The sequence below is a fragment of the Cololabis saira genome, chromosome 6, assembly GCF_033807715.1.
Source record: "Cololabis saira isolate AMF1-May2022 chromosome 6, fColSai1.1, whole genome shotgun sequence".
NCBI lineage: Eukaryota > Metazoa > Chordata > Actinopteri > Beloniformes > Belonidae > Cololabis > Cololabis saira.
The window spans coordinates 19,818,075-19,842,788 of NC_084592.1; the positions used below are offsets into that span (position 1 = coordinate 19,818,075).

General features: G+C 39.9%; 2 protein-coding genes across 8 annotated transcripts in view; one reads left to right on the plus strand and one right to left on the minus strand.

Annotated features, from left to right (window-relative positions):
* stk39 (serine threonine kinase 39) overlaps window positions 1–19,242 on the plus strand; it is a 28,529-nt gene extending 9,287 nt beyond the window's left edge. The window contains exons 11-19 of one of the 7 annotated variants that reach the window (XM_061723557.1): window positions 2,232–2,354; window positions 2,557–2,631; window positions 3,045–3,074; window positions 3,369–3,425; window positions 4,079–4,140; window positions 10,383–10,435; window positions 10,632–10,700; window positions 10,924–10,988; window positions 17,793–19,242. In XM_061723557.1, coding sequence (XP_061579541.1) covers window positions 2,232–2,354; window positions 2,557–2,631; window positions 3,045–3,074; window positions 3,369–3,425; window positions 4,079–4,140; window positions 10,383–10,435; window positions 10,632–10,700; window positions 10,924–10,988; window positions 17,793–17,867 — 609 coding nt within the window. In that variant the 3' untranslated portion in view covers window positions 17,868–19,242. Of the gene's footprint in view, window positions 1–2,231; window positions 2,355–2,556; window positions 2,632–3,044; window positions 3,075–3,368; window positions 3,426–4,078; window positions 4,141–4,298; window positions 4,695–10,382; window positions 10,436–10,631; window positions 10,701–10,923; window positions 10,989–17,792 lie in introns of those variants that run through there. The other 6 variants (XM_061723558.1, XM_061723559.1, XM_061723561.1 and 3 more) reach the window with 6 other exon arrangements.
* A 1,083-nt stretch (window positions 19,243–20,325) lies between these two features.
* The window catches only part of b3galt1b (UDP-Gal:betaGlcNAc beta 1,3-galactosyltransferase, polypeptide 1b), a 54,389-nt gene continuing 50,000 nt past the window's right edge, over window positions 20,326–24,714 (minus strand). Inside the window, exon 2 of the mRNA XM_061724479.1 lies at window positions 20,326–22,776. Coding sequence (XP_061580463.1) covers window positions 21,552–22,538 — 987 coding nt within the window. The 5' untranslated portion in view covers window positions 22,539–22,776 and the 3' untranslated portion in view covers window positions 20,326–21,551. The remainder of the gene's footprint in view (window positions 22,777–24,714) is intronic.

The following is a 24,714-nucleotide window of genomic DNA, read 5'->3' on the forward strand; positions in this document are numbered from 1 at the left end:
GCAGTAGGTGCAGGGCAAGTAATTGTCGCCTCGCTTGATAGCTTTGGTCGGGGAAGTTTGTGAACAGCAGAGCCAGTGTGCAGTGTTTTGTACCGATGCGACCTGCAGAGTCATGTGCATTCTAAACTCAGCATTACCTAACGCTTGCAGAGACGACGTTGTGACCTTGGTTGCTCTCAGTTCTCCTTGTTCAGCTCCTCTCTGCTCTCAACGTCTCTGATCTGCAATTGTGTCCCTCTGCTCTAACGCACCTCGGTTTCGAGACATTCTTTTTTTCATGTTTTTGTCCCGTGCGGTATTCTGTTGCCATGGTGAATACATGCAGTTAGTTTGACTCGTAGGAAACAAGTATCGATGGGGGTTAACAGAGACGTCTAAAGCCGGACGGCTTTTATTCATTAAATAGGACCTTAAGTCTCCTGTTACATACCTGAGTGAATGAAAAGGAGACGTCAGATTCTGTCAACAGTTTAGTAATTATACATGTTACCTCATGACTAAAGGGGGATTTTTCAGGATGTATGTGAATTCATAATAAAAAATAAAGTATTGTTAAAAGAGGAAATTGCTTCTGATGGACAAAAAAAAAGAAAAAAATAGATTTGATCATGTTTTAAAAGGACTGTATGAATGAGATTACTTGTTGCAGTGTAGGTGCATCTCCAGCAGAGGGCACCCTGGCAAAAACAAAAGCGCCTCAAAATAAAAAAACTCCACCCTTAGTTTGTAAACGAGACATTACAGCCCATCTGGGCTTGAATTATTGATGTCTTACATAATAAAAAGAAAAAGATAATGAATTGATATTCAATTTGAATGTATTGTCTGGTGCTTAAAGGACGAGGGGGAAACTGACTGAGCTCTGCATTATAAATAACAGATATTTATACTTTTATTATGTTTTGCAGTGTATTTTTGTTGGGTGGTGATAAACCACTGAGGGCATTCATCTGTGTCTGCTTGGTTCAAGGACTTTGTGCAGAACTGGGGGAGCCTTTGTTCTCTGTCAGGTTTGGAAAGTAAACCTGACACCAACACTTGGGCAGTGCTTCTTTTAATTTGTATCCCCTGAAGAGCTGGGGGGGTTTATGATGCTGGCAGCCTGCGGTTTCGTGTGCTGTCACCTTTGTAAAACTGCAGAGCTCATCCTGACTCACACTACCTACTAGTATTGTATGTGTTAGATGCTTTTCCAGAGCTACAATTAACTGCATGCGTTTCCCAAAGTCTTTTCTGTACTCAAGAGGATCAGATTTGTTACATTTGTGGTTTTACCATGTTTGGTTTATAGATTAGATTAGATTCAACTTTATTGTCATTGCACAGCGTACACATACAGAGACAATAAAATTCAGTTAGTATCTAACCAGAAGTGCAAAGAAGCAGAAAGTGAGGAATGTACAGTCGTATAAGATAATAAGGTACAGTGTGTGTAAAGTGAGCAGCAGTTTTGTAAACTGTGACCAACTATGAAAGGATATATACAGTATGAAAGATATGTACAATACAGTAAATTAGTAAATTATGCTGAGACTATACTGTAGACATGAGAATATACAGTATAAAGAATAAAATATGTATATAAATATCTATTATACAGAATAGATTTGGTTTGCTCGTCATTGCTTTATAAGTCGGTCTACAACTCAGTTTCTTACCTTAATGGAAATGATTTTAGCATTTTTTTTGTCTTATTATAAATATAATTAATATTAATAAATATTATTATGAATTACTCAATTCAATTTGCTAATTCTTTTTGTCAGACAATAATTTTTAGGTTTTTTATACCTGACATGTTTCTGCAGTTTCCTTTCGCCTTCATCAGAGACTTATAAATTACTCAGCTTGTTACCGGAGTTAATTATAACAACATTTTATTTTTAGTGATCTCGACCATAACAGCTGGATTTGACCCCAGGAACCAGGGCTGTTAGGCGATCCATTCTTAGACTCCCTCCGTTTCAACTGCAGGCACCCTGGAGCAACACACTTCAGCAGACTTAATCTGCCTAATCTACCCTCTGCCTTTCATCCTAGTGGAAATGCATAAGAAAGTGGGTTTAAATAATCTTTCAGTGCCCTAAAAAAAAGAAAATCCCTGGAGAGTTTGGCTTCTGGGTTGGTATACGTATACGACTGAAATCCAGCTGATTTGATATTATTTAGATCTTTTCCTTGTTTTCCCGATATATTGATGGGCCTATTAAGCTGAATGTGTGTCGGTCCAGGTGAGGAGAGTCCCAGGCTCCAGCGGCCACTTGCACAAGACAGAAGACGGGGATTGGGAGTGGAGTGATGATGAGCTGGATGAGAGCAGCGAGGAAGGCAAGGCAGCGGTGAATCAAGGCAGGGTAAGTGAGACTCCACAAGGACATGTTTCAAGAGAGTTTATTCTTTAACCATTAAAATGCTTATGACACTTTAAAAATACATTATAATGCATGATGCCTTTGTAGCAAAACCATTGCATGGAAATTCAGAGTTGGAGTTATTTAGGCGTTGCATGTCATGTCAGTTGGTCAAACCGTAATGAAACTTACCCTTCTGTCTTAGACACTGTACATTCCTGCCTTCGAGATGGCTGAGAGAGTCTGTCATGAGGTCGCTGTAATGAACTGGAAGATAGCTGTAAGGATTTGAGGCAGGAGGAAGTAGACTGCAGTGATCAAAGAGCCCTTTGATAAAGATGCCCAGCTTTAATGTATGATGCAATAAATAATATTTTACCAGCAATAATGATTTGAAAAATAAGTTGCTGCTGATGGAATGCCATTTCACTTTCCTTTCTTTGATCTCAGGCTTGATAATTACCAGAATTTGTATAATATGTTTGTTTTTTTCTTTTTAAACAAGTTAAAAAGTAGGTTTGAACGGACGTCTGGATGGATAGACGGAGACATTTTCATGCAGTGTGCAGAATTTGGAAAAATGCATTAAGTCTGTGAATTACATGTTTTAGACTCTGACAAAGGAAAATATAACTTAATTCCTGCAGAATGCCTGACTCTGAAAGTCAACATGTGTTTTATTTTTCCCCCCAGTCACGAAGGGTGAAAGATGAGGCCAAAGAAGTAAGTTTGCTTCTCATCTCATTCGTCAACTTTAACGTGCAAAAGCTGTAGATATCTTTCTTTTTGGTGAAGTAGCCACGTCCTCACTGCAGCTGCGCAGTTCTTCTTTTTGGGAATTCAGTTATTTTCTCAGATTTTCTGTTTTATTAAAGCAACCAAGAACCAACAAGGCCAGTTTTTTATGGGTTTGAATTAGCCTTTCTCTGTTGCTATTATGAGATAAGCTCTAATTTAATATTAACCTTGGATGCAATAGCATTCGGACAATTATGCATTTCATTTTGTTCCTCCTAGAGTGAGGAGGAGGCCAACAATGTTCCTATAGAAGGCTTGTCTATTCAGCATCCCCAGGTGAGGGATTCAGCATAAGCAGCACTAATTTGTCATGATTCAGTGACCTTGATGCAGCTGTGTGCTTGTGTGTGTGTGTGTGTGTGTTTGTGTGTGTATACATGTGGGAGTGTTGGTCTCCAGGAGGGATGCTCTCAGCAGGAATAACTCAGAGTAAAAGGTTGTCTGCCTGACAGAGCCACCTCGGTGGCTGATGTATCTCATATGAAGACTTGCTGTCATTGTAACCCATTTTGTTGTTGTCCCACTGAAAGTGAGCCAAAGCCGTCTGAGGTGTGGCCTTGTGCCCCACTCCTGAACTAATTCTTACACCACACTCAGCAGCCATTTATTATCCGTAATATCACTCCTTCGCCACATAAAAAGCAAACGGAGCATCAGTAGCTGTGTCAGACCATGAAATTACACACCTTTCTGTACAGTATGTCGCGTTCCTTTTCTTTTCCCTTATGACTTCCCTCGTTGCTGTTATATGTCAAGGGCATGTTTTTCAGGACAAATTGTGGATTCATTGCTGTTCACTTTTAGTTCAGACTGTGTTTGTCTTCCTACGTAGAACATTCTTTGTCTCTTTGTTTTTTTTTTTTGTCCAGCTGACATGTAAAGCTCCCGAAACAGTGTAAACTGCTTCATCACAAATATTTCTGATGCAGGTCGAACCATATGAGAATACGCCCTTCATTCAAGGTGCTGTGAACATGGTACTACGGTTAAGGTAAGACTGCAGATCGTTCATTCACACATGAACAAAAAAAACAAAAGCCAAACAAAGAAACCAAACACTGAAAATCTTTTTTTTTTACATGTAAAATGCAGTGAAGGTTTGTAAAGAACACATACATTTGCGGCTTGTCATCCTTTTGCCCTGATCAGAAAATGCAGGCTACCAAAAGACCCACTTATCTCCCCATGCAACAGAAGGGATCTCCCATTATCCTCTTGGATCCTTCATTTTACTCGGTCTTACCAGAGGAATTGTAAGGAATAGTCACATGTTTGCTCGCTCTGCTTCTCAATCTGCTTTTCCCCTTTAGACTTTTTTCACTTTCAGAACCACACTTGTCTTCCTGAGATGACGAGAATATCATAGGTTGAGGTGATTCAGCCCCAGAATGATCAATGTAGTTGCTCCATTATGAAATAACACCATTTGAAATAGTAGGAGTTAAAGTTCAGTGCTAAATTGGCTTTGCAGTGTGTCAGTCTTTTTAGTTGATGTTTTTATTGAAGTGTGAAAAAAACTTTAAAATAGAAAAGAAAAGAGTGAATAGACACTGCAACAACCCGTCTTTCTTCACGGTTGACTGTCTGCCCGGGGCTCTCTGATGAGTGATGCTGAGCATGCTCTAACCAGCAGATAGCTGGGGGTCTCCACACCCAGATGTCCAACGCTCTCCAGAAAAAAAACATTTAGTTCTGTAACAAAAAGACTGATCTCTAAGCAGCTGGTGGCGACAGGTCTCAAATGACGTTTTACTCTGAATGTCTCCATTATTCTAACCTGATAACGAAAACAATCATGCACTGCTTTGAGGGTTTGTCTGATCTGTGAAAACTGTCGCTCATGTTCAGCAAACAGAACAGACATCAGATCAGTTGTGTCTCTGCTTTACTTGCTGGAGTTATTAAATTGATCAGATACTTTTCTCCGTTGTGAACAGTGCTCACATTAGCTGCCATTTTACTACAAACGTATTACTGTGTCAATCGATCCTCGTCGTATTGGTGCCCAAGTCTGCACTTTTCACCATCTCGTAGTAGACATAGGGTTGCTTTAGCTTGTTTCATCAAATCTTTCATTAAAATGTATGAAATATAACCTCATATAACAGCAACACATGACAGATTACACCATTTAATTATTTGTGTGTTAAAACAGTGCCAAGAAGGACAGACATTAGCAATGATCTTAGAGAAGCAGCTGTTGTTGTAATTAGTGTTTTAACCCTATTTCTAAACCATTTTTAAACCAAATCCTTAATTCTGCAGTGAGAAGAAATCATTCACAAGTAGAAAACATTAAAGAGTTACCAGTCTGTTGGCAGACAATAATCCTAAACACACCTGGAAATCTAAAGCAGTGGCTGAAAAAGAAAAGAATCAAGTTTTTGCTCGGCCCAGAGAACATTTATTGCATTATAAAATGAAAAACATGACAAAAACACACCTCAAACTGTGAAGCGGCTAAAAAGCTTCCAGTCCAAAACTCATTATCCATACATCGCGTTGCAAAAACGTAGTGATGCAGCTCAACAGTGAACATGGACGTGTCGATTTCTTTCAAAGTATTCATGACCATTTTTTACATGACATGTTGTATTTTTTAATATTTTTGGGTACATTGGCTTTATTCTTTGAATGTTTTGTAAATCACTGCATTTTCTGCATCTTTCACAGTATCGCAATCATTTTTGAGGATTGCTAAATATAATCGTCAGTAACAGACTGGTTATTAGGATTTAATGGGAAAATCCTTGGTGCTCTGGAAAAAGGCGAGTGATTTCATAAAAGTGAAAACTTGAAATGAATTGCGTTTCAGAAACCCAAATGAACAACTAATTGGTCTCCGTTCTGACCTGAAAAGGGAGTTGCAGATCTTGAGTTTATGCTAATATGATCCTCCGAGGTGCAGGTTTGAGGAGCAACAGCATGAGCGGATTATTTTCAACATTTGGATCGGAATTAAAATATAAAATTTTTCTACAAAGTCCCTGATAATGTCTGAAAATGACAATATCAGGAGGTAAAAGGGGAAAATAGCATTATGATTGGCTGTTAGTGAAATTAAATGAACCTTACCTTTAAATGAATTTCATGACATGAAAGAAGCAGTTCAGTTGTGAGGTAACATTTCCTCTGTCATGAAATTAAATTCAACATTAAATTCAATAGAAACATACATACAGATTGATTACTTACATTAACTATAGAATAAATCTATCCACTGTAAAGGACCGAATAATTCTCAATAAAAATGAGCAACTCATTTCTAAATAAATGATACATTTATAAATACATTTTTGTGTGAGGAGTGTTTTACTAACAAATCATTCAAACATGTTCAGTTGACTAATTCTCAATAAAAAGAGCAATTCGTTTCTAAATAAATGATAAATAAATAAATACATTTTTGTGTGAACAGCGTTTTACTAACAAATCATTAAATAAATGTCCAGTTGTCATTTTTCCAGAACCAAATCCTAGATTAAAGTAGCTGTAAAATTTAAATCCATCTTTGATCAATAGGATAAGGGTGATTATCTTAACTACTATGTTTTTCCAGCTATGTGCTTGTTGTGCTTGTCTGAATGTCAAAGACGCAAAGACCATGTGTGAAAGGCCGAGTGAAATGATGGGGTATCAACACCACAGGCTGCTTGATGGTTGGCCTCTACCTCATACTGTGTGTAATTTTTGTTATAAACATGTTCTTACCTTAAAATCACCATCATCATGTCTACTGCGTTGTCCTGAGCTTTTCAGTACGCTTGAATATCTGTAAGGCAATGAGTAAAATCGTGGAGTTTTGTTTTTGTTTTCTTTAAATAGAGGAAAAGCCACTGGGCCATTATTATTTATAACCATGCCTAGTGAGGTATGCAGTCCTCCCACATATGCAACCAGCTTTGCAAGTGTGCAAATAGAGAAGAGAGTTAGTGAATGAAATAGTTTCTATTCTGTCCCTGAACTGTGGAGTCATTTTGTCTACAGAACGCTCTTTGAAAGGATAACTAAGTGTTCGGTCGTACAGACTGCATTTGATTTACTGTTGATAAGCTGATCCTCCTCACAAACATGTACTCTCCTAAGAAATGAGGGTTGTCGGCTGGTTTGGTGATGTTTTTAACCGGTTCAAAAACCAAATCAATCTCCTCTCTGCCGTTGTTTTGGGGATATGTCAGATGCTGCCTTTGGCAGGAAACACAAGCTTTCATTTGACAAACACATTTTCAGAGCAGCATCACACTGCATGTGACACAAGTGAAGTTTTTTATTTTAATTTCCTCAATTTAACTCGACAGTATCACTGCCAAAACAGATCCTCTAGAAAAAAAGCATAATATTCTATACATCTACAGTAGTTAAATTGTCTTATTCTAAGTGGAAAAAAACCCAAAACGTTGCCAATCGCATTAAAAAAATTATTGTGACAAGAATTTTTAAAACTAGCGAAATATGCAAAAAAAGGCTTCTAACTTTCTTGAAGCAAGTCTTTTTTTATTTCTTAGAAAAGACTATAGAAACAGTGTAGGATTCTTGATTATTAGACAGCTGCAGTCACAGTGTTCACTATGTGGAAAACTAACGAGACATCCTCTGGCTCCTTTGTTCACCGACTGTAACATCAGAACTTTTCCTCCTGTCACTGGTCTGCTTTGGTTAATATAGCGTAAATAAGAGTAGAGGAGAGCTCCTATGAGCTATGCTGGATTTTATTCATCTTTTCCTTCACCAGGATCATCCTGAGCAGCACAATGTTAATATGAAGCCAACTGCTCATACTGTGTTTATCTCAATAAAACTGCTAAAAAGGTGTAAGCAGCATCCATATACCGGTACTTCATATACTCATATATACAGTAAACAACTACAAATAATGCCATTTTAGATACCAAATTATATGTGCACAATAAATAAACAGTCCAGTGTTGCACAGTTTACAAGAAATACTCAACAATTAAATTTACCTCCATGAAAGTTTTTTACAGATTGTGATTCTGTTGCAAGATCTAATGTCAAGCTCAAAGGTTTAAATTGTAAGCTCAGGAAAAACCTTAAACTCAAAATTTAGCAAATTCAGACATTTGCAAGTAAACGTTCTATGTTGTTGTTTATATTCTAAAACAGTTGTTCTCATCTGGTCCGACGTCGGGACCCTACATCACCCTTTAAAGACAAGCCGCGACTCAAATCCAGGACAGTTTTTCTAGATATCAAGTTTATTCATTGAAAAGCTAGTGTAGGCAGTGGATAGAATAAGAGTGCTGTCATGCACCAACTGAAAAGCAGTTCCAAAAAGACTTAAAAATATAGTGCTCAGTTCCATATTCAAGCTTTAAACGTAAGACTGATATCAAAATATTTCAGTAACAGACACTTTTATCAGACTCAAGTGGGGTTTTGTACATGAAAAATGTGCAACACTGAGATGTAGTTCTAAAAATACTCAAAATTACGTAGGTTTACCTGAGAACCTTACCTTTAAATGATGCAAAAAGGCACACGACCCGATTATATGTGTTATTTGACTACCTTTCAGGAAGAGTCTGAAATGATAACAGAGTGGAAATTCAAAAGCCGATTCTGCCTTGTACACCGTAACGCTACAAATAAGTCCATTAAGATGCAAAGCCATCTAGCTGAACTACATATCAGCATAATGGCTAGCTAATTACAGTTATTAGCAAAGAAATACATCTTCCCAGAATGCTAAAATGTGATGTCTATAATCTGCAGAGAAATAATGCGAGGCAGAAATGGTTTAATTTAGTGATGAATGAAGCTGAGGTGCAGCATTGCATGTGTTGTCAGCTCAGAGAATCAGATTTATGCAACCGCCGATGAAGAGCCAAGTCAACGATCTTTTACTGTAGTTGTCATGTCGTAGCTTAAGTTAGACATACTAACATTGTTTAGGTGAGGTGAAGAGCTTTGTGAAGAGCTGGTGCTTGCTGGTAGAGGTTTGAAGGTTACATGCCTAATGAGAGAACATTATTTACATTAGTAAATGGACACCTCGTGCATTGATTTTATTAGCTTGGTTATTTTAATAAATCGTCACTGGAAATGACTGTGATGGACGACACTCTGCAGCTGGAGTTTCCATCGCTGGATAACGTCTCCTGCTAGTAATCGCCACGCCTGCAAGTAGACTGCGTCATTAGAGGTGTCTGCTCAGTGAATGTTTGACATTAATTTAAGTCTACAGCTGGAAAGTACAACCTCAAGGCATGAACTTCCTCGAGCGCACACTGCGCACGTCAATTTGCTGTTTTTTTTAGTCCATTTAAGTGTCGATCAATCCAGCAGGGCTCTGTGTGACGAATCTGTGAAGTCCAAGCAAAAGTGAGAATGCTGAGTCATCCCTCATTAAGGCAGGGTAGTTCGCAAGTTGCATTAGTCATTATATTAGGCATTAGGCACTATTATATTGCATAAAGCATTATAATAGGTCCGATTACAATGTCAACTTAAAAAAAAAAAAAAAGCACCCTGTTTGTCTGTTGTCAAGGAGACAGCTCGCTTGTGAACATGGTGCTGCATTTAGCAGTGAAAGAGACATACGATGCCCTCGGGAATTAATGGAGACCAAAGCAAAGCCGGGAGGAGGGTGAATACATTTATCTGGTGATAACAAACACAAATCCATTTGTGCAGATTGTTCTCTTTTGTGTGAGGGGATCATTTGTAAGGGAAATGATGTGCAATTATGGTTGATAATGAAAATCAAACACTGAAATTATCCAACAAGAAGCTGTACGGTTGACAAATAAAAGCACTGCAAAGTTATGTGTAGTTATTTAAGATGGTACAACAATACTGATAGGCGGATAAAATTACCCAAGATATCAGAGTGCATCACAGCCTGACAGAATGGGAAGATAAAACCCATTTCTGATGAGTTTATGTGGCACGGATGGACTATTTGAAGCTGTAAGAGTGTTGGCTTGTGTGTGTCAGACTCTACCCTCTCGATGAGTGTTTTCAGCTGTTAGCAGGGTAATAGCGGGTCATTTGAGGTGATGGAATGTAGTTCTGAACATATTTTCTCTGTATCTTATCTTCTCCCCGGTTCACAGGCATCATTTTCATCCGTGAACTCAGACACGATCTTCTGCTTTTCCGCTAACGTTCTGCTGCCCAGCCGTGTTCTTCTCCATTAAAATCGGAGCTGCTGTCATTTCTATCATTTCAGGTACCACTTATGCCCTCACACCTTTCTGTCTATTCTTTCAGGAACTCCAAAAAGGAGCTAAATGACATCCGGTTTGAGTTCACCCCTGGACGAGGTAAGAGCTCAGCCCAAATGAAATGTTCTAATAGGCTATTCCCTTTATAATAACATCTGCCGGCTGTGTCAGTGCTGTTGTGTGTGATGGGTAATGGGGATGTGTTCTGGACAGCATCTAATTCAGTACGTAACACAATTTCCTGCTAAGTGGAATGTTCCAGTCCCAATATTTGAAATGTTATTCTCCCTACAAGACACTGCTGAGGGCGTTTCTCAGGAACTCTTCTCGGCCGGTCTGGTCAATGGGCACGATGTTGTAATTGGTAATGTTACACCTCTTTCTTAACAACATTTTAGTATGAAGCATCACTTCAAGACCATTGCAATATTACCAAAAGAGTCGTTAACAAAGGTTAATTTCATTTTAGAACCCGAAATGACCCACAGTTGATCACCTATGGATGATATTAACACTTTTTATGAATGCTACCAGTTGGTGTGATACCATTTACTTACTGTGCTTATGTTATGCTTTCTCTGTTACAGTTGCTGCTAATCTTCAAAAGATTGTAGACGATCCAGTTAATTACAAGGTTTTGACCTTTAAGCTGGTGAGTTGATGACAACTCCGCTGTGTTTTGTTCTGAACAACTTGTTAAAAAATGCAAGTAGAAACTGGAGTTAATAGAAAAGATTTAACACATAAATAGTCTTCAGCATGGATAAGCATCCATTGCTTGGTATTTTTGAGTAAGGGACACACTGAAAACATTTTGTCGCAATTTACGGGAACGTGACAGAGTTGTTTCTTGCTATATTCTGATTATGCAAATGCCTTGAGCCACAGAAGCCACTAGGGGCCCCCAAAGCTGAATGTTTGTCTTATCTGAGCAGAATTAAAACTACCTGCTTACCCAACCCTCAGGTTACTGTTGAGAAGCTTATGGGCAGACATAGATGTAGACAGAGACACATACATGGAAGTAGCGGGAGGGACACGTATGTGGATGTAGACAGAGAATAATGTCAGATATAAGAATAAACTAAGCAGCATTGGTTAGTGTTCTTGTCAAGTCAAAATCCTCTGTCATGCTATGACCTCTGTAGCCAGATAGAATAGAAATGATTGACAGGTGCTCATCATTCCCATTATTGGGCCCACTTTAGTTATTTGTTTTATCATTATTTTAAAGTGTGAGAATTTGTGGTGCTGTAAAATCTTGGGTTGAGTTGTTGCATTCAAAATTTAAATATTGTTGTTTTCCGTTTATTATCTTTTTTTTTTTTTTAAATGAGTTATCGTCCTTGAATAGTTCCACTTAAGATTTCTCGTTTTAACATGAGATGTTGTCATAGCCTGTTTTGCTCCTAAAGTCTAACAGATTGTGGCATGTTCATGGATCATCCAAGAGATTAGGAATCTCGCCATTATTGTTTGGCAAACTAGGGGGCCCTCAAACAGCATCTCCAACAGGACCCCCCAAAAAGCTAGAAGCGGCACTGACCTGACACTGCAGAAACTATGGATCCATCTATCCTTGAAAATTAGCATTTCCTATGGGTTTACACAAACATGGCCAGATTTTTAAACAAGCCCGAACAGCAACAAAGAAAAAAACGAATCAAACAAATGAAAATTATTAAATTAATAAGGTTAAAACTGAAAAAAGCTACATTATTTTGTTTAGTGAAACAATAATCAGGTGTTACTGTGCAATTCAAAAACCAATGTTTGGACTACATCATTTCCTATTCAGATGGACAAAATGAACCCTTCCTGGGACTGCTTGTCTAAATATGATAAAAGCAAAGTTTTTGTAGTCAACAAGGTCAAGGAACAATCACTAAATGTGTCCCTCCCATTACTTTACTTTACTGATACTACTGGTAGTATCATTGTGTTGGATTGTGTTTGGGCTCATTCTGAATCAAAGCCAGAAGAAGAAGAAGCAAAAGACAAGCAAGTTTTTCCATGTCATAAAAAACAAGTACGTATTTTTGGAAGAAATGTCGCTCATGGATGTGACGTTACCAGCTTATTTGATGAAACAAGGAATACATCCTAATTTAATGCCGTTTTGTTTTGATGACTTAGATAAAAATCCTACAAACTAGTTAGCAGAGCTCATCCACAGTTACCTTCAGCATCATTCCAGATAATGCAAGAAAAGGTTTCCGCCTCTCATTTATACAGTGTTGGATGCATTTTCTAAATAGCCAAATGACAGATTTGTTTTTCATGTTTTCACGCTTCTGTTAAATTTTGATGATGTTTAGGACAACATTTATTATTTTATAATTTATAAAAACAATTAAAATGATTAAGACTTTAAAGCACCACCAAAAGATAAGTAATGATACCTAATGCTGAGGAAATATCTACACAATGAAACATGAAATCAAATATGAACAAAAAAGCTATTTTTGATTTTTTTTCTTGCCACTAGTATTACTACAACCCTAACGCCCTAACCCTAATCCTGTCATTAATGACATAAATTACTATAATATGTCTTGTCGTTGCTGAACCTGGTCAAGCCATTTAATCCAATTCAGTATTGATTTGTGTGATATATTGTTGTGCCCGAGTCATAAATCCATTCACTAAACTCATGATGATACGGAGCTCGATATCAGGATGTTACATCAGCTGAGCAGCAACTGTCGCAGAATTATGTTTTCTATGTTGTTTTTGTAGAGAAATAGCTATATGTCAAATAATGTAGATCATACAGTATATCTCAAAAGTGAGTACACCCTTTAGATTTTTGCAAATATTCTGTCATATCCTTTCAGGGGATAACACTATCTTAATGAAACTTTGATATAACCTAAAGTAGTCAGTGTGCTGCTTGAATAACAGTATAGATTTATTGTCCCTTGAAAATTACTCAGTACACAGCTGTTAATGTCTAAACAGCTGGCAACAAAAGTGAGTACACCCCATAGTGAACATGTCTAAATTGTGCCCAAAGTGTCAATATTTTGTGTGACCACCATTGCTATCTAGCACTGCTTTAACCCTCCTGGGCATGGAATTCACCAGAGCTGCACAGGTTGCTTCTGGAATCTTCTTCCACTCTTCCATGACGACATAACGGAGCACACGGATGTTGGACACCTTGCACTCCTCCACCTTCCTCTTGAGGATGCCTGACATGTGCTCAATTGGGTTTAGGTCTGGAGACATACTTGGCCAGTCCATCACCTTAACCTTCAGCTTCTTCAGCAAGGCCGTTTTCATCTTTGAGGTGTGTTTAGGGTCATTATCATGTTGGAAAACTGCCCTACGGCCCAGTTCCCGAAGAGAGGGGATCCTGCTCTGCTGCAGGATGTGACAGTATATATTCGAATTCATGTGTCACTCAATGAAATGCAGCTCCCCAGTGCCGGCAGCACTCATGCAGCCCCAGACCATGATGCTGCCACCACCATGCTTGACTGTACGCAAAACACATTTTTCTTGGTTCCTCACCAGGGTGCCGCCACACACGCCGGACACCATCTGACCCAAACAGGTTTATTTTGGTCTCATCAGACCACAGGACATGGTTCCAGTAACTCATGTTCTTGGATTCATTGTCTTCAGCAAACTGTTTGCGGGCTTTCTTATGCATCGGTTTCAGAAGAGGCTTCTGTCTGGGGCGACGGCCATACAAACCGATTTGATGCAGTGTGCAGCGTATGGTCTGGGCATTGACAGGCTGACATCCCACTTCTGCAACCTCTGCAGCAATGCTGGAAGCACTCGCACGTCTATTTTTGGAAACCAACCTCTGGATATGACGCTGAGCACGTGGACTCAACTTCTTTGGTCGACCCTGGCGAGGCCTGTTCCGAGTGGAACCTGTCCTGGAAAACCGCTGTATGATCTTAGCCACTGTGCTGCAACTCATTTTCATGGTGTTGGCAATCTTCTTATAGCCAAGGCCATCTTTGTGAAGTGCAATAATCCTTTTTTTCAGCCGCTCAGAGAGTTCCTTGCCATGAGGTGCCATGTTGTCCAGCATTCAGAGAGAATTGTGCCCAAAACACCAAATTTAACAGCCCTGCTTATCATTTACACCTGAATCCTTGTAACACTAACGAGTCACATGACACTAGGGCAAGAAAACAACATCATTGGGCACAATTTAGACATGTTCACTATGGGGTGTACTCACTTTTGTTGCCAGCTGTTTAGACATTAACAGCTGTGTACTGAGTAATTTTCAAAGGACAATAAATCTATACTGTTATTCAAGCAGCACACTGACTACTTTAAGTTATATCAAAGTTTCAGTAGGATAATGTTATCCCCTGAAAGGATATAACAGAATATTTGCAAAAATCTAAAGGGTGTACTCACTTTTGAGATATACTGTACATGATGTTCAAACATGAGAAACGGTTTATTTCAGCTGACTTCACTCTATGTGCTTTGAAAAGGACACACGTGTGGTTAATTCATGAGTTTGTGCCTCACTTCTTACTGTCTGGTTTTAGTTTAGGATCCTGAAGCAGAGGTTTGAAACCTGAGTGAGGTTCAACAGATTGATCCCATTTAATTCTGTGGAAATAAACAAATGAAAAGTTAGTTGACACGCAGCTGAGCCGGAGTTCTGACTTGAAATCGTACAAAATGGTTCTGTAAGACAGAGCAGGGCAGACCGATCCTAAATCCTGATGCAGGGAGGGAAAAGAGAGTAATCAATGTCCTTGAATTATTATTGTATTAACTTTGAGATGTGGCTTGTCATGCACCGCGTGAGGTATTGAGATGGTTGAGGTAAATATAAGGCAGGGAGGTAAGGAGCAACAAGAGCGCTGAGTAAAGAAAGACCACCAGAGAAAATAACGAAAGAAATAATATCACGGTTAGTGGATCGGACAGAAAAATAGAAACACGGTATGCAAATTATTTCCATTGAAGTCTTTGTAAATGTGGATAAACATTTGTGTTCATCCACATTCTTCCACGTTCGAGCCTCGCGAGCAGCTAGAAGCATGCAGGTGGCCAAATCTCTGGAGAGTTTTACCAAAGCTTGAGTTGGATGTATGGGCCTGCTTTCATTTGTTAAATCTGCATCGCAGCAGTGTGTAGAATCCTCACTGTGGCTCAACCCTCCTTTTGTGAGCAAAGACTTTCGAGGACAATGTGGGAAAACCCAGAGACCGAGGATAACAACCCTCACAAAAGAAACACTTCATAACACTTTATGTATACAATTTATAGAGTGGGTGGCACTCTGTCAGCTTTATTGCCGAAGCGGACAAGAGATCACTATAGACTCCGAGCTCACAAAAACTGACCTCTCGATAGTGCTGCCTCCATTTTGATTAGACAATTGCAGACCTGTCAGAGCCCCCCCGAGTGTCCAAGTGTCTCTCCTAGATAAGGTGTGAATTGATGGAAGCCAAGAGATGGTGACACATTCCTACTCCAACTTTTCTTGAGGACAGCTGAAAGAAAACCTCATTCTCACTAAACACTAAATCCAATCTAAATGCAGATGAGATGTGGTGATGGAAGTTAAAAATAGTATCTTGTCAGATGTAGCTCTTTAATTAATGTTAATAATCTGATTTCATATTTGTTTATGTGCAAGAATCGGATTTTATTTAGCAACTAAATTATTACACCCACTTTCAATTTTACATATCAAGACATACTGGATTAATAAAAACCATTTGCTTCTCAAAAATGAAGTACTCTTCATGATTCAATAGCCTGTAGAAACATATTTACGATGCAATCATTTATTCAAAAAATAAAACAATACAAAAAGTGTGTCATTATACGTCTGTCCGATTGATCTGTAGCAATTTGGAACAATGTTTCTTTATAATATTGCTTCAGTTTAATAATCTATGCGCAGCTCTCTCGGTCCTCCTTCAGCATTTTAATCAGGTTGAGTGTTGGACTTTGATTTGACACTACAGCACCTTAATTATGCCGTTTTTCTGTCACTCTGCTGTGGATTTGTTGGGATCGTTGTTTCATGACCGAGTGTCAGCCAAACTTTCGTTGTCGGGCAGATGGCCTCAGATTTTCTGAGACTTTACAGTCCTCTGGCATGCACAGGAGTTTATAATAAACTTAAATGACTGCAGTCTGCCCAGGTCCTGATACTACAAAACTAGCCCGAGCCCCCCACCCCCTCTCCTGGAAGATTTTCCTCATATGCTGCCTTTATTTATTTAGCCAAGCATGTGGCTCTGTATTATGCAACTTTTCCTGGACTTCTGACACCTTTATCCTAGTTTCTATCTTGGTTACAGCAGTTCACAGTGTCCTTTTGTTGAGGGTTTTCTTGAGGGAGCAGGGTGCAGTTCTGCTGGTTTAGTCATGTTGCCCAGTTATTTCTCCACACAAGCAATTTTGGTTGTCTTTGTTTCAAACTGAACTGTTATGAACTTTAACATTTACATACTGAGGCCTTTGGAACATCACATAGGTGATAATTAGTCTTGCACTTAAATAGCAGCTTTTTAACCATATACAGGCTTTACAAAGCTCTTGACATTGTTTTTGTCACACAAACACACTCACTCAACCCAGCAGAACTTTGATTTTACACTCAAACCCCAACTAGCACATTTGGGAGCAATGGTAGGATTCAGTGTCCTGCAAGGACACTCTGACATGCGGCATTGCAAGGTATCAATCCACCGAGCTTCCAGTCAGAGGACACCTGACTCTCCACCTGTTGATCCATGGCCGCCCCGAGATGCAGCTCTTTTTTTTCTCAGTTTCTCTGAACTCTAGGTGAACTTGCTGGGATACCCAGGACTGTTAAGATTGAAAATAATGTTTCGCACTCTAACATGACGGACCCAAAATTGTTTGGGAATGAGTTCATGACCTTTCCCAGACAGATGGGCAGCAACAATTGCAGCTAACTTTACTGCTGATGACTTTGGTCCTCGACAAACCGTAAAACTGACAGAATTTCAGCTTTTTAATCAGTTACATTCTGCTAGAGGCTCCCGGCTGCTACATATCTTCTGAGTTCCTCTGGAGGTAGCGAAAACCCTTTTTTCTCCCCACGTGCTGCCTTTTCATGTCGGCCTAGTTATTATTAAATGAATAATGACTTGGGGGTAAGGGCCAGAAACTTAAAACAAAATTATGTTATTATGGCTGAAAGAAGGTTTGTTTTCTTTTTCAGAAGCCTACTGTGAGTTATTATAAAAAATTAAGTAATATGAAAGTGCCTTATTAGTGAAGTACTTATGATCCAATACTGGCTCTGGTAGATTCCCTTTTAAGAAATACGACATTTTTTATGAAAAACTGTCAATATTTTGGATAAATGATAATTTATGAATTTCCTCCTCTTGTTTTAAATTGAAAGAATTCATTTTGTATTCCCATCTTCCTGCTTCGGTAGACAGAGCCAGGATTAAAGGTCGTTGTTTTCCTCTTTTTGCAGGCTTCCAGCTGTGATGACATGGAGATCCCAGACGAGGTGAAGTTGATCGGCTTTGCACAGCTGAGCGTTAGCTGATGCTCTCTTCATGCCTGAAGCAGGTGAGACGGGGGAGACAGTTCAGGGCAGACAGACTGAGGAACACACCACCACCACTTCCTGCAATATCTTTCCCCTGCATCCTCCCTGAGAACTCACTCCTCTTCCTCCTTACCTCACTCCTCCGTACCCTCCCTGAGGCCACGCTCCGCCGCCGCTCCACCTCCACCTCCTTAGCGTCGACTTCCCTGGTCACCGCCCCCTCCCCACCTTGAACCTTAACATTCCACCTCCCAATGCACAGTGCGGGATCAGGACACAGCCCACAAACCAAAACATGTACTCAGGTGGTAAAGGAAGGTTTGAGTGTTCCATTTAATTTATTTATTACACTCATTTTTGTTTGACATCGCATTATTGCTGTGTTCAGCAAAACTCTCATTATTTATTGTAATGAGAAGGTTTTATTATTATTTTTTGTTCTTCTCACGCTGTTTCGTTGCCACTGTGAAAACAAATGTGTTTTGACTCACGTCTCACGAACCCCACTCATTTGTGAAGTTTCCTTGAGGTGTGTGTCAGAATGTAAGATTTAGTTCAGTTATTCATAGGGGAGAAGCACATTTACATAATATTATGAATGTCTAAACAGAGAATGGATTGTTTTATGTGTCAAGACCTGTTTCACATTAACAAGAATGGAGCCGTTTGCTCGAGTGTGCGGGAATAAATGAGACCTGGATGCTACTGTGTATAATTTGCTGCTCTCAACAGTGTTAACGCTTCAGAAATGCTAGAGGTGCCTTTTTTCATTTTTCTGTGCCTAAAGAAAGTGAGTTAGACCACACAGAGCGCAAAACCTGCTGGTCACCATTTCATAAATATATTCCTCCAGCAATGACACAATTCGCGTGAACTATCTCAACTAAACGAGACAAGCTAAAGATGCACTTTTGGGCCGACACGCAGGTGCTCGGGCCCCAACAAAACAAGTTCTTTTGTGTGCTTTTTTGTCATCAGACAAAGGAAACATAACACAGACCGCAGTCAAGTAATCTCACCTGGTTGATATGTGTTTCGATGTCAGGCTAATCAATAAAATCACAACCGTTGAATTTTTTTGTTCTCTAAAGTGTTGTAGCTACTGAGCTGTACTGTATGACAACACATCTGAAGACGGAGCCAAACGGCAGTTACTGAGAGTGTGATGAGCCATTTTTTTCATCTAAACATGTCCAGTAGCTCTAAATTATTTTTAAGTCTAGAGGTGGTAAATATTAACTTCTTTAAAAAAAAAATCATTATTTTATGGGGTTATTTATTGTGTTTTCTATGTACAGTATGTGTATCGTTTCAGCATATTATCCCCGTTATCTCTGTAATCAGCTAATGTCAAATTTCTGATGAGGAACAACAAATAAAGATATTATTAAAAAAAAAGTTTCAAGTGTTTTTTCATGTTATGCTTAATTTATTATAATATTGCCAGTGTCATATGATGCTTGTTTAATCATCCCTCATTTAAACTTACACTAGTAATTAATTACATTTGGAAAGCCTTCAGCAAAGTCATTAAAGGACCCATTTCATAGCCATTTACAGGTTCATAAATGCTATAATTATTTTGAATGGTGCTATAATTTACTAAAGTAGTAAAAAACTCACAATGTTTCTTATGCTGCAGAATAATTCTGGTGCATTTTAGCCCCTGTGTGTAGGGATCTCCTCTTAAAATAGCTCTGTGTAAAAACAAGGCAGCATTAATTATGGCAGGCCCACAGGCTACTTTCAACATAACCTCTATTGCTATGGTAGTATGCACTGATTCTGTCAATGTGCAGCATAAGGTTTGTAAAATAAATCAACAGAACAAACTCCAAGCCTGTATTGCAGTTCGAGTGGAGAAGTGCGATGAAACACGATCTTCTGCCTTCCAGATATTTGAGCTCTTGTTCATGTGTGTCTTGTTACAGAAGCCCACAGGCCTCCAACACAGGCAGTGTACTCGATTTATTATGGCTTTTTCCCATGCTGCTTTAGCTCGTGTTCATAATTAGGCCTGTATTGCAAACCTGCCACGTTTACAGCTTAATCCCAAAGCCTAATCTACTCCTCAAAAGGTAGCAGAGACACCATTACACACCATTCATCTGTGGTAGAGCGGCAGATTTAAGATCGCGTGAGAGCAACCCAGCCGAGAGGAGCATGAGAAGACTGAGGCATGGTGTTTGCAGGGAAAACCCAGTAAAAGAGTGCAACCACCGAGGCTCGCATTAAACACATGAATTATTTCAAATAAACCTGCTCCGCTGTGCCTTAAAAACAAGCTGCTCGCAAACCTTGAAGGCAGCGTCCAGCTCCTTAAGTCAGGGACCTGCAGCAAAGCAATGTGAGAAAGCAGTCATTTCATTTTAATAACTCAAGTGTTGTTTTCTCTTTAATATATAAAAAAAACATACAATATATAACAACAACCCCTTTACGGGATAGATGCTTTCACAGTAAATGCCACATTTGATTATAATACTACAAAACCTCAGGAAAAAAAAAAGAAAATTTGGCCAACAAAGCCACATTTCCTTTTTCCAGGACATTGTTTTAGCAGTGCGTCCGCGTTCACTGATAATCCCAGTTATGTACGACGATACATCCACTCCGTAAATGAGCTCAGGGAGGATTAAACGGAGACGTCCACAGCGTGATACAGTATTTTTCTCCTGGTGCGCGGAGGAGCCGATGAGCTGAAACAGCTGCTGATGTACAGCACAAATAACCGGGGAGCAGCAGCTGCAGTAATAAGAAGCTGGTAGCTGAGACGTGTAATTAGGCCTAGCTTGGAGATGTCAAAGAGGGAAAACAAGAAAGTGCAGCTAAAAACCAAAATACACAGCACACAGGAATAATTCAGAGGGAAAGGCAATGTAATGATGAGAGCATGTAAAATAAAAAAAACTAAACTAAAACAAGCAAATTCAGAAATAGTTTAGGTTCTATCGTACCATCATTTCAGCTTACGTGGTGTTGGATATGGATAATACACTGCAGCTTATTTTCAGCTTCATTAAACAGATGGAGAAAGGAGGGGAACAGCATAAGAAATGATATTAACGACCTGGTTATCAGAGTTACTTTTGCGTTCTCATTGTTCAGAAGCTCCTCTAAACTAGACTGATCTACTGGGAAGTTATACAGCGATGTAATATTTGACTTATTTCTTAACATTCCTATGGTTTGGCTTACTCTCCTGCAGGAGGGTCAGGGTGCAGGCTCAGCAGCCGTGGAGCTGGTACAGATTATTGCTCAAGGACACTTAAAACAGGCAAAAAAGGTTGTCGGTGCGAGGGCTCGAACCAAGGCCGTCTGAATGACATGCTGTCTCTACCGGTTAGGCTGCAACTATGAATCTTACTGACTTGATTCTAATAAGGAACTGCCAGCAAGTCGTAGGACTTTGAATTTAAGAAAGAAAAAAAAAAGTAACACTAAAGTATGCATGAGAAAAGACACTTTACAAGCCTCCCACATTAATTAGCAATCATGAGACGTAATCAGCAGAAGCAGACAGGTATGGATGTTAACGAAGGCATCTGTCACAATACAGAGACTTGCAGCAGCCTTCACAGTTTTTGCTTTACTCATTCTGGCAATTATTTGAAAGGGAGCGGGAAAGACAGAAACAAAAAAAAAAGGTGAACGTTGTTCTTCATGGATCTTCGCGTCCTCTTAACATCTGAGGTGCTTCTTGCTCGACATGTCATTCCAAATGCGGTGCATCTCCTCCGGGGAGATCTGGTGGACGGTGATAACCCGCCTGTACCTGCAGAGACTGTAGGCCATTTTCCAGTGATTGAAACCACTGTTCTGGTAAGGGTGTATGCCCAGCTTTCGCAAACACAGTCCCACATACACGTCCTCCAGGTGCAACAGTCTTGTGTGTAATGAAGTCTTAAAGATGAGTTCGGCTACATCTGCTGAGAACACATAGCCAGTGCCTGAACAGAAAGGCGGGTACCTACTGTCGGGATACAAGTCTCTGGACATGTACCACTTGCTGCGCATATCCCTGATGGGGCCGCCGTTAATCACGTAGCCAGTGAAATATCTCCTCCTGGGCTTCGTGGTGGGTTTCAGGAGCTTGTAGATGAGATTGTCCATGTTGACAAAGATGTCACTGTCCGTCTTCATCACGTACTGTGCTTTGGGGCAGAAGGTGGCCACCCAGCGCATGCCCATCATGGTCTTGAGGGTGAGGTTGTGGTAGGAATCGATGAAATTCTCCACCACGATGTCGTGAAAGATCTGGCTCTCCTGCTCCACCATCTGGTTCAGCACGGGATCCGTGTTCTTACCCAGCAGGAAGATGGTGAGGATGCGGATGTCCGTGAGGGTGCTCTCGTCCCCCCAGGTCTCCCGGATGGACTGCCGCGCGTCAAACTCCTTGTGGGTGGTGCTGATGAGGATAACCAGGAAGGGGGTGTCGCTTTCGCACTTCTTCGGCTCGTTGATTACAAATTCAAAGGCATGTGGGTTGAGGGGGCGGGTGCGGATGTTGTTGAAGGTGGTGTTCTTCAGAGGTTTCACAGTTTTCCGTATAGGCACAGACATTTGGCTGACATACGTGGATGTCGGGCGGGAGATACTTAGGTACCACAGAGCGCTCGCCCAGCACACCACTGTCAACAGGTATAAGCATGATACTTTTGAGGGCATTATGCTGCTCTTAGGTGTATTTTGATGAGCTGGATCTTATAAGGCTTTCTTTCCATTAGTGTCGTTCCACCCAGAGAGGCAGCATTAAGCTGCTCAAGTGTGCAGTCTGACATTAATTGTCAATAATGGATTACTTTGGAGAGAAGGGATGCCGTTTGTGTTTTAATGCAAAGGACTTTACGGCAGAATGGATGCCCAGCTTCTCCTGGTGGAACCACGGCTCCTCCTCCATTTACATCTGGAAAAGAGAAACAGTACATCAGTATGAAATATATATATATATATGGGCTTAAAATATATACATTTGAATAAATCATGAGATGTTTTTTTTTTTTTTAAATACAATAAGCTCAGCAGATGAAATCCAAATGTCAATGAAAACTCTCAGTGTGGACTTTACTTTCAGCAACAGGACTAATATTTGGGGCTCTTTTGCTATGATGTGATGGGAAATTTGTACTTGCACCATCATAAACTGTCTTTTGCAACTTTCAAGTAAATCTAGTTGGAAAAAGAAAAGGAAGCCCTCATACAAAACGAGTTTCCAACATATATCACTGAAATAAACCTTCCGGTTTTTCATTTTGTTATTTTTAAAATAGTTTAAACAACCAAAACGTAACCTGTTCTATGTGGTACCAGAATTAAAATAAGCACAATTACAGTTGTGTCCAGCCATATTTTAATTTTAATTTCCAAAGGACAATTGATGTTTTAGTTTGTTAAAAAAACGGAAAAAAACAGCTGTAAATATTGCACTGAAAATAACCCCCGACTTCCTCTGCACTTAAATTATTGATACGTGTTCTTAGCGCTGATGCTGAGGAGCCAGTGCTGAGCCAGTGCTGAGATAGTGCTGGTGCTGGAGTTAGACTGTGTGACCCGGTGTGGTGCCAACCAGCTCCTCTCCTGGTTTTTTCTGCAAAGACCATGTCCCTGAATGTGCTCAGGGGGCCTGGGGACACATGATAGAGACCTTGTTCGTCTGACGTTGCACAAATCATTTCTGAACCTGATCCCTCAGTGCTGAAGTGGCCACAGTTGAAGGACCTCTGAACTTTACCTTACAAGCCATGTTTTTCTGTCAGAAGACCTGGCAACCTCGTGCAGGACTGTAAAATATGGTGTGGCCTCTGCCCCCCTTGTTGTTCAAAGCTCCACCACCGTGTAAAGCCTGTTACAGATACCTTGTCTGATGTTTGGTTGTGCTCTTGTGCACTTCTGTTGCATCTCACAGGTCTTAGTGGGACAGCAAATGTGAACATTTCACAGTAATTTAAGCAATCACACGAACACATAGACACCAATACTGTGAAATATCAAAGTCAGGTAGTGCGAAGGTGGCTATCAGAAGCTGGCAAAGCTTTATTTTGTCACTGATCTGGACTTTATAACAAGGAAGAACAACATCCAACACAAAAACAAAGGGCTTGCGTCATGTGCACGCACGCATTTTCACATATATTGGCGAGCTGACACCGAATCTCACATCGTCTCTTTGAGCTCTCGCTTGCCAGACTGAAACGAAAATATTTATGAAACACAAGTGAGGCGATGTTTATGTGACGGCTCATTTGGCTGCCAGTCTGCAGCGCAGGATCTCCAGTGGCATTCCCCCGCTGGTCGAGGTCTCGTACATCCCTACACACCCCTACATCAAAGACTCCTAAATTTGTCTCCGACTCTGATTTGTGCAAAAGAAAGTGCAAAGTTATGCTTGTGAATGTCAATAATTAATTAGCCTGAATCGAAACTGAGGAAGTCGTCTCTGTTAGCAAAGCTGAAGCAAGAGGGATTTTGTAGAGTCTTGTCCTTACACTAAACTTCAAAGACAAGAATAGAGGTAAACTACGACTGGTAGAATCTGTAATGGATGAGAAACACATTCACCTGTTGCACTGCAGTGATGTTTTTTCTTGTGACCTCTAAAATCAAATGATAAACCGCTATCATGCGTGGTGGTAATGAGTGGCTTTCTACTCAATCAAGTTGCAACATGTTTAAAAAAAAATACTGTATATAAGAACTATATAAGAAAATGCCAGAAAGAGAAGAGACTTAAGAGATGCTGAGCCTGATCATGTTTGGGCTGGATTGTGAGCAAAAGTCTCGTCTTGAAAATCTTTTTGAAACCAAAGGCCAAAACATTCTTTCTACTCTGCTACGAATTCTTTGA